The following is a 12,404-nucleotide window of genomic DNA, read 5'->3' on the forward strand; positions in this document are numbered from 1 at the left end:
GATGGTTGACACTGTCCTCGTATAACATTTATATTTTAGTGAATTTCTCTGACACCATAAGATCTGAAAGACATGTAAAGAGCACATTCGGAGCTTTTCAGAGATACCATTTGTTTTGAGCTTCCACCAGGACAAAAACTTCTCCTTGATCTTAAAAATGACTAAATGATCAAATTTAGCATTCTTGTGGAAATAAAATATTTTGTAAGTATTTATATGACTAATTTTCAAATTGTTTGTTATAAATCAACATCTCAGGACAATTTTATGGGGTGTCTAATCAAAATATGTTACTGGGCATTATGTCCTTAGGGGACACCGGGATCTTAAATCATGTTTATCAGGCATTCTGGGAGACAGTTGAATAGGGAAAGAAATTACATATCAATGTTTCTATAAAATATTAGATAGCCTATAATAAAAAAAAGGTTGCCAACTATTACACTTATTTTTTCATTACATGTTGCTCCAAGAACACATACATAGCCTACACAGATTAGAGATAGTGTATAGACACTGCATTGAATGGGAAAACCCATGGTAATTTTATCCACATATTACATAAAGTAAAATGTAATCAATTAATTAGGCTACGTGCTATATTTCATAGTTGAGAATCATCTTTAAACAAAGTGAAAGTTAGTTGGTTAAAAAAAATCATGTAAATTGATTGGTGTGGGAGGAAAATCCCTCATCATTTTATTTTTTAAACAGCTGATTCCGTGTCCACTTAGTAATACAATATTATACAACGAATTCACACACAAAAATAAAATCTATTTGTTTCTTATTCTCTAAACAATGACGGGGCAAATATAAAAATATATTTTGTTTACGTGGTTAATTCTTATAAGGTTAATTCTTAGAAACTTCACATCCTCAGATTAAAAGTAGGCTAAACATGATTTAAATGTCTTCACGAGTCGGTTGTCATAATATTTCAGTGTCGCCAAAACTGGCCGTTCGCGCGCGCTGTATACATTTCGCAATGGAATGTCAGTTAGGCAAAATATGAATGCCGAATATGAATCTATTGTAGGGCTGTTTATAATGACTGTCTCATCTCTGACTCGGTTGCTTCTCATTGTTGAAACTTGTTCTGGGAGGTGCTTGAGCGAGGCCGCCCTTCGACCGTCCGAGGAGAAACTTGTGCTGTTGAAGTCATTTAGTGGGAGGACAGAGTCTATTTCAGCGTTAAACCCCTAGAGATGGAAAAAAGCGAGAGAAACTGACGCTGTTCGCTTCATACGCGCAGGTGAGTTGTGCTTCTCGTGCAGCTACAACTCCAGTCCATATCGTTTTCATTTCCAAACTTGTAAACGAAACTGACTGATAGAAACTATTAGAGTTGAAATATGTGATGAATAGGCCTAAGTGTTGAAAATGGTACTAAATTCAGTAGCAAAGTTTAATCAATAAAACAAGTGAAGGCTAAACGTTTATATTTGACTGATCAGGAGCCTATTGCACAAAACTGGGATAAGGGATTAAGCCAGGATATCTTGGTGATCCTGGCTGAATGTATCCGCTAATATACAGTTATCTTTCGTTATCGTTCTTGGTGTGAGTGTGCCTTCAGGGTACGTTTACAAGACAGCGGTGTAGCTACTAAATTTTGCATACAGATGACAAGATTACTAAAATATCCCGGCTTAATCCCTTATCCTAGTTTTGTGCAATAGGCCCCAGATTTGCTCACAGTCCTATTTGAGTGTTATTATCCTAGTTAAAAAAAAAAAAAAAAAAAAAAAAGGATTAATATTTTTTTTATATTAGGAATTCTGTATTAGGATTAAAATTAATAATTATTCTCATTTAGTTTGGTTATTAGGATTTTTGGTCTGGTTTTTATGCAAATCACCACACACACAAAATGAAAACTAAATTATAAAATGCATTATACAAATAAAACAAAATATGCATTAACATAACATTTTATAATGGTATGTAATATAAACTGTTTATACTGTAGGCCTATAGCCTACAGCAATTGCAACGTTTTAACTATGGTTAATTAGATTTTATAATGTGCATTTAAGGCTCGTTTTAACATTGTTTTCTACTAATATAATATTTGCGAATCTTTTTTTTTCATATTTGAGTATTGAGTTTAGCTTCATCCATACCACCACATCCATGTGTGCGCGACTAAAGTAGATTCAGCGCAGCTCGATCGCCATCTGCTGGTGTAAAATAATTACTATAATCTACACGATTGTTCATAAACAGCAGGCTCCAAACACCAATTCGTGATCGCTTCAGTTCAGTCCCCTTTAAAAGGTATAAAACGGCGGCAGGCTTCTGCTTCGCCCTGTCTTTTAGTCTGTGTTAATAAACGCGTTAATCCTCAACGGTGCCGAGCGCGTCGTAGATGGCAAGGTGTGTGCGTTCGATCATCGGAGCCTCATTGGTCTGTCGCCGCTCATCAATGTCAAAATATTTTAGACGGCCAATCAAATCAAAGTAGGCGGGCTTTATGTTCACAGACGCTGCTACGCGCGTCAGCCGCTTAAATTTAACGGTCAAGTACGAAACATGTAAGTAGTAAATTAAACATTTCATATTTAAATTTAGGTCATAAATGTTAAACGAATGACAATAATAATAAGCCAAACTAATAAAATTGTCGATTTGAATTTAAAAAAAGGCCTATGTAACGTGATTTATGCAACGTAATAATTAGTAACGTTAACTGTCATTGTGAAGGGACAAGAAACATCAACGAAGCCGTGTTCATCAGATTAGGCATAAAGTCAATAAATTGTGTACTGTAAATTAACATTATTCAAGTAGCAGCCTTCAGTAAGTTGAAAAATCTCAGCTGTAGGAGGCGAATAAATTAATTTCGGAGACTGAGAGAAAAAGAAAGAGTGATAACGATGAGGAGAGAGCAGGTATTGACAAGTTATCAATACTGCCCACTGACATGGTTTTAAAGAGTTTTATATCCTTTTTGGGCCTTCAAGTTCAAACTTCTTGAAATGTGCAGATCAGAGAAATCAAAATGTTTCCCGAACGCCCCTAACACCCACAAATTTGGAACCTCTTTGATTATACAGCCATAGATTAATAATGAAAATGTACATAATGTTGTGAATTAATTTAATAAACTGTTACCTATCTTTCCTGGTAGCCTTCATGCAGATCAAGGCATCAATGTGTGCTTTATAACTAAGGACTACTAAAAAGCCTTAGTTGCAAGCAATGTCTTAGTAATATGCATTTTAATAAGAAAACTAGTTAATAGTGAGGATTGGGTCACCCTAAGCTAAAGTGTTAACATTTTTTATTTTATTTTATCATACCCTCATTGGGGGCTGAGTCCCCCTAAAATGAAAATCCTAGAGTAGCCCATGCTCAATTTTATTATTGTAACTGAATTTTAATATTTTTTCCGACATTGTATTTTCCTAACATGCAGGTCTGTGGCAGATGTGGAGATGATTCCGGTGAATGAGTTCCGGAACATTACATCAGAGCAGAACCCACAGTTCAGGGTCCTGAAGCCCTGGTGGGATGTCCTGTCTGAGTATCTGGCCATCACTATGCTCATGATTGGAGTGTTTGGCTGTACACTACAGGTTAGGACATATTCAGTTCTCATAATGATATCATGGGAGCTTGAATCCGCCACAGAATTAATTAAGTAATTGCAGATTTATCATCTCAGAATTCTGACTTTTTTTCTTGCAATTCAAAAAGAAATTAAGGGATGATATTAGGTGCCCTTAATTGCTACGTACTTACATCAAAAATAAAGCACAATGTACTTATTACTGATATTGAGGTGGGATACGGGTAGAGTTAGGGACAGGTGTGGTGGTATGAGTAAGTTTAAGGGTAAAGTTAGGGACAGGTGTGGTGGTGTGGGTCAGTTTAAGGGTAGAGTTTGGGACAGGTGGGGTGGTGTGGGTCAGTTTAAGGGTAGAGTTAGGGACAGGTGTGGTGGTGTGGGTCAGTTTAAGGGTAAAGTTAGGGACAGGTGTGGTGGTGTGGGTCAGTTTAAGGGTAGAGTTAGGGACAGGTGTGGTGGTGTGGGTCAGTTTAAGGGTAGAGTTAGGGACAGGTGGGGTGGTGTGGGTCAGTTTAAGGGTAGAGTTAGGGACAGGTGGGGTGGTGTGGGTCAGTTTAAGGGTAGAGTTAGGGACAGGTGTGGTGGTGTGGGTCAGTTTAAGGGTAGAGTTAGGGACAGGTGTGGTGGTGTGGGTCAGTTTAAGGGTAGAGTTAGGGACAGGTGTGGTGGTGTGGGTCAGTTTAAGGGTAGAGTTAGGGACAGGTGTGGTGGTGTGGGTCAGTTTAAGGGTAGAGTTAGGGACAGGTGTGGTGGTGTGGGTCAGTTTAAGGGTAAAGTTATGGACAGGTGTGGAGGTATGGGCAAGTTTAAGGATAAAGTTAGGGAAAGGTGTGGTGGTATGGGTAAGTTTAAGGATTAAGTTAGGGAAAAGTGTGGTGTTATGGTAGCCTGGATGCCAGCCGAACTCAGCACCACCCACAACATTTTCAGTTCAGTTTGGACTCGATCCATAGAGGAGTGATTATGCCCGAACAGAAACTGTCCGGACCAATGAAATCATCAGGGCGGGCTTAAGACGATGATGGACAGATGATCAACAGTAATGTATTAATGCACGTCATCAAAAGAGCTTGCATTATATTTGTTCAAATCCTAAACGGAGAGCTTGTTTGTATATGCATTCACCTTCACTATTTCTCTCTGAAATGATGATCATGTTGGTAAGTACTCTGTGTATCCTTAAATGTTTTTTTTACAACACAGGCAAAGATCGTTTATTCCAGCGCGCATACAGGGTTGCCAAGTTTTTACAACAAAACCCGCCAACTACTAGCCCTAAACAATAGGTTCTTCTCCGGAAAAAAATGCCGTTTGGGGGATAAAATGTGTGTTATTTTGGCACGGTTGCCTGCTAAAATTCGCCAAACTGCTGAAATCACGTGACATTGGCGACCTGAATCTTTGATCGATTCACTAATTCATTAACCGTTTGATTCTTTTTGGAGGCACATGGAGGAGAAGACAATGCTGAATAAAATCGTAGTTTTTGATATTTTTGGACCAAAATGTATTTTCGATGCTTCAAGAGACTTGCAAGAGACTTTTTCAGAATTGCAAGAAAAAAAGTCTCTCACATAATGGACTACTTTGATGATGTTTTTATTCCCCTTCTGGACATGGACAGTAAAGTGTGCATTGACTGCATTATGCTCTGGGACTAAAATATAAAATATCTTAAACTGTGTGGAACAACATTAGGGTGAGTCATTAATGACATCAATTTCATTTTTGGGTGAACTAACCCTTTAAATACAAAAGGAACTTCTTATCATTTCTTGAGAGTGGGCAGTGATTTTTACTGCACCTCTAAATCAAACAACATCATATATAATAAAAGTATAATAATACATCCATGTGAGTCATGCATTTTCAGAAGTCACAAGACACTTTGATTGTGTAAAGAACAAACTGATATTTAATTAGTTTTTCACTTCAATTATTTTCTGCCACCACAGCTTTTAAAACTATTATATTTACAAATGCTGCATGGATACATTATTTTGAGGTGAACAATTCCTTTGAAAAGTACCATTCTTTTGGTGTTTTTATGTTTAAAATCTTCAGTGGTATTGTTGACAAATTATTCTTTTGTAAAAAATAAAAAAACACTCCCAACTTGTTCCCAGTTCTGCATGTAAATACAATATTTTGGATCCTAAATGGGCAACGAGTCTGTAGCACTAAGATTTGCCCTACAAAAGTGGAACTTTATTAACAAAGGAAAATATATTTAGTTTTTCTGCTTTTGTGAAGCTGCATTAAAAATCCACTTGGCTCAAAAATCAGAGGTGGCACGTGAATGGCCACGAAACTTCGTGCAATAAAGTGTGTGCAATAAAGAGAAGTGATTAGGCAAGACTGTTAGCTGATTAGATAAAATGTCTGTTTGGTGTGTTTACCATCATGCTCCTGTGTGTTCTTTAATTTGCTGCCAACTGTATTCTGTTGTCACCACCAGAAACATGTTCATGGGGTAGTTTCCCTAAATGACAACTCTATCATTACATACCCTCATGTCGTTCCACACCCATAAGACTTTTGTTCATCTTGAGAACAAAAGAAGATCTTTTGGATGCAGTCTGAGAGCTTTCTGTCCCTCGGTTGACAGCCACACAATTAATTCATTTTACGATCTCTACAGTATATGAACCTTTGAAACGTCAAAGTGGTAGTCGTGTAGCTGTCAATAAAGGGACAGAAAGCTCTCAGATTCAATCAAAAGGTCTTCATTCATTTCCAAAGATGAACAGAAGTCTTACGTGTTTGGAACATCACAAGGGTGTGTAAATGACAGAATTTACATTTTTGGATGAACTAATCCTTTCATGATTTCAGTGTTTCATTTATTATCATAATTGCTGCTTAGACAATTTTCATCTCTCCTCAGCTTACACAAGACAAGATATCTTGCCTGCCAAACCGACTCACGGATACCTCTCATCGTGACAGGGACTGCAATTACCTACGGCAGCACAATGAGAATAAAAGTCTATGGGAATTTGCCATCATCAAACATCACAGTCCAGACATCGTGGAGATATTCGGAAGGAAGAACGGCCTTGATCTCCACCAGTACGAGTTTGTCAACCACTTCTGCTATGAACGTGCTGTGCATTGGTATGGCAAGTACTTCCCTTACCTTGTGATCATCCACAGTATGATCTTCATGGTGGCCAGCAGCTTTTGGTTTAAGTTCCCAGGGACATTGTCTAAGATCGAGATGTTTGTAATCATACTGGGGAAATGTTTCGACTCTCCCTGGACTACAAGAGCCATCAGCGAAGTGTCCGAAGAAAGGCGAGAAGAGAGAAGGGTTGTATGGAGAAGGAATACAAGGACCAAATCAGCCACGGACAACGATGATGACATGGTGTCTCTGATCCGATCATCTATAAAGGACCAGAAACTGTCAGAATCGGGGGCTTCACTCTTGGATAAAAAAGAGGGAGAGCAGGCCAAAGCCCTATTTGAAAAAGTCAAGAAGTTTCGGACTAATGTTGAAAAAGCAGATCTTCTTTACTACATGTATGTGCTACAGACGGTGCTTAAAGTCTTTAAATTTGCTCTGATCACTGTTTATAGTATCATCTTGGTTCCAAACATCCAGATTGTCGTGATTTGCTCAGTGCCTCCAGATCTGACGGGGTTTGAGGCTTTCTGCTGTAACAACAATAAAGCACATCTATTCTCCAAATTAGCATATGGTTACATATGCTTCGTTGGGGTGTATGGACTGCTGTGTATCTATTCACTTTATTGGCTGTTTCATCGACCATTGAAAGAGTACTCATTTGAGGCAGTTCGCTTGGAGACTGGAATTAATGACATCCCAGATGTTGAAAACGATTTTGCATTTCTCCTGCACCTTAGTGACCAGTATGATGCCTTGTACTCCAAACGCTTTGCCGTCTTCCTCTCCGAGGTGAGCGAATGCCGCTTAAGGCAGATGAACCTCAACAACGAATGGACGGCAAATAAACTCCGTGCCCGCTTGGAGCACAATGCGAGCAAGAGGTTGGAGCTCCACTTGTTCAAGCTGCCAGGATTACCAGACACTGTCTTTGAGATTTCTGAAGTAGAGTCACTCAAACTGGAAATGATAAGCAATGTCACGGTCCCCGGAAGTGTAACCCAGCTCACAGCCTTACAGGAGATTGTGTTAATCAACAGTCCAGCCAAGCTCCAGCTAGAGGCCTTTAATTATCTGCGTGAGAACCTGAAGGTTCTCCGTCTGACCTTTGAGGTCCCGGAACAACTGCCCCTGTGGATGTACAACTTACAGAGCCTAGAAGAGCTTCACCTGAGCGGCCCTCTAAGCAACGAGCTCTCTCGCAGTCCAATCCTGGACACTTTACGTAAGCTTAAAAACCTGCGTGTGCTGACGTTTTGTAGCAAACTGATCAAGATACCACCCAGTATTGTGGACGTTTCTAATTCGCTTTTGCGACTGTGCATTCACAACGAGGTGACCAGGCTTCAGGTTTTCAACAGCCTGAAGAAGCTGGTCAACCTGGCCACTTTGGAGCTGAGGGGCTGCTGTCTTGACCGAATCCCCAGTGCAACCTTCAGCCTTTCTCAGCTGCAGGAGCTGGACCTTAGAGAGAACCGGCTCGTCGCATTTGAAGAAATCTTCAGTCTGCAGCACTGCCGCCGTTTGACAACCCTCAAACTCTGGTACAATGACATTAAAGGCATACCACAACATATCAACAAACTCTGTGCCCTGGAGACACTGAACGTCAGCTGGAATAAGATTGGGATGATTCCTCTTTCCCTGTGTTTATGCGCCAATCTCCGACATCTGGACCTCTCCCACAACCAGCTGACATCTCTGCCCAAGGAGATCAACGTCCTAAAGTGTCTGCAGTTCCTCTCAGTGGCCTTTAATTTTCTGAGGAGTCTTCCTGAAGAGCTGTTCTCCTGCAAGAGGCTGAAAGTTCTAGCTTTGGGAAATAACAGCATTTCCACCTTGTCCCCACAGGTTAGGAATCTGGCTCAGCTGGTTCGACTCGAGCTGAATGGAAACAAGCTGGAGTCTCTGCCTGCAGAGATCGTCGACTGTCCTTTGCTGAAACTGGCTGCACTGGTAGTGGATGACAATGTGATGGACATGCTTCCTCCAGACGTTAAAGACAGATTGAAGCACAGATAAAATCACAACACTTGCTGCCATTCACACAGTCTTATTTTTTAATGGAGAGTGCTTTGAACAAATCATACACTGTGAGCCTGAACAGTGAAATTAACCAAATGAACGTTAGTTTCGGTCAAAAATTACTGAAAGTTCCTGGTAGTTAACAGATTTTTTTTTAACTCAATTACTCATATTTAGTTGATTTAGTTTCCAGTTCCCAGCATGCCTTGCGTCAGACTGCATAAGGAGAATAAATGTTGAAATAGTGTTATTTTGTGTGTTTTGCATTAATATAAGCCAAGATGTGTTAGCGTTTAAGCCTCTTTTATGTTGGGACTTACAGGGTTTATGTTATGTTGCAGTTTTTAATATGTTACCATTGTGAACAGTAGAGCCTGTGGTTCGGTCAAGGATGGATTGCATTTTTATTAAGACTGTGTATGTCGAATGGTGTGTACATGCACATGTGTAGTGATAATCAATTTTCTAGTTATACTAGCACATGCAACTGTGCTATTGTTGTAAAAGAGTTAAAATGTTGTTAATGAATTTAATTTGTATGAGTTTGGCTAGTCAACATTTTAATTAAACTGCAATTAACATGTTGTACAAAATCAAAATTTTAAGCTCTGCTAAATTAATTTTTGAGGTTTTTTTTATTTAAATGAGGCCACTGATGGCCTCAAATTTGGGGATTTCTGCCAGCGTAATGTGTTTACAGTGTAGCTGATTTATTTGCTGATATAAGCAATGAAGAGAACTCGATGTTCACTGTTTATAGCAATTAAAGTTCCTTTTTGAGTGTTATACAAGCACAGTTCTTACTACACACATAAGGTAGGTCCCATGACAGTCATTGTGTTTACGACGTTCTTACTTTGCAACCACTAAAAAGAATGTTCTGTAGAGTATGAATACTTGTAGTATAATTGAAATTTGGACATACCGTATTTGCCATGTTGTGATTATCATGTGACCTTCCAGCATCAGTTGTTTCGCTTCACTGCCATTTACAAATCCTCTCCTGTGGCCTCATGGGGTAGTGAAGAGTCCATCGTATGCACTCTTCAGAATCTCGTTGGAAAAAGTAGGTCATCCAGGTACGTTTTGCCTATTATTTTATGAGTATTATTAATTCAGAAATACTTATTTTTTCCACATACTTTTTAATCCATACGTTTTTTGCCTAATATATAGTTGCGATTTTGGATGCAGCCTATGACAGGAGCTCAGTTCAGAGTTTCAACACACCTGTCTGTAATTATGAAGTCTTTATCAAGATTTTAATTAGCTGGTTCAGGTGTGTTTGATCAGGGTTGGAGCTAAACTTTACAGGAAACTATGGCCCTGTCCCAAATGGCACCCTCTAAACCCTCACGGTCTTCCTCTGAGTCCGCATTTTCACGACGTAATGCTGCTTTGACTGCCAGGTAGAAGTCCTCTGCGTAGCTCGCAAACTTGCGGACTCAGCTGAAGTGCGCATTGAGGGCGCATAGCAGCCTCAAAGGGGGCGCTTACAAGCACGCTTCTTTAAGTTTAAAGGGATACTTCACTGCCTTTTCATATTAAACTATGTTATTCCCTTAACTTAAACGAGTTGATACACACCTCTCTCGTCTCAGTGCGTGCACTTAATCTCTGACACGCAGTGACAATCTGACAGCATTTAGCTTAGCCCACTAAGCCCAGTTCATTCACTATGGAACCAAACAGAGATCAAGTTAGAAGTACCAAACACCTCCACGTTTCCCCTATTTAAAAACACTTACACGAATAGTTGAACGATCAAGTATGGTGACAAAATAAAACGTGGCGCGTTTCTAATCGGATTAAAAAGGAGAACTATAATGTATGGCGGAATAGCACTTCTGAGAGTACTTCGGCTCGGCGCAGTAAAAAGTCCCGGCCGAAACATCTTCCCTCACATCTCCCTATTGACAGAAATGAGAGAGTGAGGGGGAGGTGTGAGGAAAGATGCTCCACGAGGTGTGAGGTCCAAGCTGCTCCACGGCCGCAATGCAGGACGGAACAGCGGCACAGCCGAGAAGCGGAACATCCCAACATCATGCCGGACACCGATGACGATGGCCCGGATGACGCTAGCCCGGTGCAAACTTCAGCCACCATGTAGCTTAAGCCCAAGGGAGACCACCAGTGAGCAGCCGCGGCGAGAAACATCAAATGTCCTCCAAACCAAAACAGTTGGTTTGGAAGTAGCCTAAATATCCCATTTATTTTCCCTATTGGTGAATTCTTTTAAACAGTAACTAATAAACGAACAATGTTGTTATTTTATGGTACTGATTGTAAGATTCAACTTATTTTTAAGGTTGCAAATTCCTGGTGCAAAATTTGAAATCTTCACCTATCAGTAACTCACAACAAGAAATTGTGCCGCCCACTCCTATGGAGCATTGTAAGTGACTAATGTAGTCAGTCTCCCTATGACCTCAAACTACTTAAATTTTTGTATGTATATGTATATTTTGCAATAAACATAAAATGTTGTTTCTGTACGCATAATCAACATCTTTAAATCAATTGTTTTTGACCAATTTTCCAATCATTTTTAGCAATCCAACTTTGTAATGTAATAAACCTTGCTGTATTAGACTATTGTAATACTTCTGGAATCAATCCTACTGAAAAAGTTGGTGGGCACTGTTGCACTCTATGCTAACACTTACAGTGCCATGAGCATAGATGAGATGTAAATGAGATTAGTCGTAGTTGATTACTTCTGATGTTTTGAGCAGCTGTGACCTTTTCCCACGGAGAGAGCGTAGTGCATTTGAGGCCATGAACACACTAGAGGTCACTGATCAACAGCTGCTACAGAAGACAATCATTGTTCATGCTGAGAGATCTACATAATCCCAGTGTTTGTGTTCCTTTAGCCTGAATTTTTTTGTTTTTTTGCAATAGTATAGCTCATGGCTATCTACTGAAATAAGTTCACCCCAGTGCTTAAACGCGAACACCTGGATAGATCTGATTAGAAATGATTGCTTTTTTCATAACAACAGACACACTACAGCCAGAGAATAAGGCAATTCCTAAACAATGAAGATTCTGTTGTTTCTTGATGCAGGTGTGGCTAAGCAATGGAAAATTCCACAGGTGTGTGTGTGTGTGTGTGTGTGTGTGTGTGTAGCTTTATCTTTATACCTGGACAAAGCTGTAAACATTCCTTTTCATATCATTAAGTACACTATTAGAAACATTGCGCAATCGCATTCAGTTCAGCCAACCACCTGAGCTGTAAATGTCATGTGACTACTGACTTGTTATTCCAACAGTGATTGGCTGATGACACCACAAGAACACACACACACACAGTCCAAAAAAACCCTTCACTACTTACCTACTATCCTGACCTGTGACATCAACGTCGACACGTTTAAGACCCTGCAAAGCAGTATAATGAAATAGTTGTAACTGAATGTTATATTTGCAAAAAATGAACTGTCAAAATATGCAAATAATTTAAAAGTAGCAGCTAAACCTTGAGCCAATCAGCTGAAGCTTCAGTGGCTCCCTCTACTGGCAGATTAGTTGTAGTCAGTACATGAGGGTCTGAAGAGAGAACAGGGTTCAAGGGTGGTCTTTAAAGAATCAGAAGTCTCTATCTATCAGTTATGTTTATTTATTGATTAACACATTCACTCTTCAGACAGGTAGTATTACATTGAATCA

At 39.6% G+C, this 12,404-nt stretch overlaps 1 protein-coding gene across 2 annotated transcripts; it reads left to right on the forward strand.

Moving 5' to 3' along the window:
• Positions 1-1,108: 1,108 nt before the first annotated feature.
• si:zfos-323e3.4 (volume-regulated anion channel subunit LRRC8E) lies at positions 1,109-10,883 on the forward strand. Of its 2 annotated transcripts, none has more exons than XM_067458814.1 (3): positions 1,109-1,255; positions 3,422-3,581; positions 6,462-10,883. In XM_067458814.1, the coding sequence occupies exons 2-3, from the start codon at positions 3,441-3,443 to the stop codon at positions 8,724-8,726; spliced, it is 2,406 nt and encodes an 801-aa protein (XP_067314915.1). In that variant the 5' UTR covers positions 1,109-1,255; positions 3,422-3,440; the 3' UTR covers positions 8,727-10,883. The 2 variants fall into 2 exon arrangements, with proteins under 2 accessions (XP_067314915.1, XP_067314914.1); XM_067458813.1 differs by lacking the exon at positions 1,109-1,255 and adding an exon at positions 2,461-2,537.
• The last annotated feature ends 1,521 nt before the right edge of the window (positions 10,884-12,404 follow it).

The sequence above is a fragment of the Pseudorasbora parva genome, chromosome 12 (genome assembly GCF_024679245.1).
Source record: "Pseudorasbora parva isolate DD20220531a chromosome 12, ASM2467924v1, whole genome shotgun sequence".
In the NCBI taxonomy this organism is placed as follows: domain Eukaryota; kingdom Metazoa; phylum Chordata; class Actinopteri; order Cypriniformes; family Gobionidae; genus Pseudorasbora; species Pseudorasbora parva.

Excerpts from the sequence above, each read along its gene's own strand:
- si:zfos-323e3.4 (XM_067458813.1), top strand. Across the intron at positions 3,582-6,461 it reads TGTTTGGCTGTACACTACAG|CTTACACAAGACAAGATATC; the intron begins GTTAGGACATAT and ends ATCTCTCCTCAG.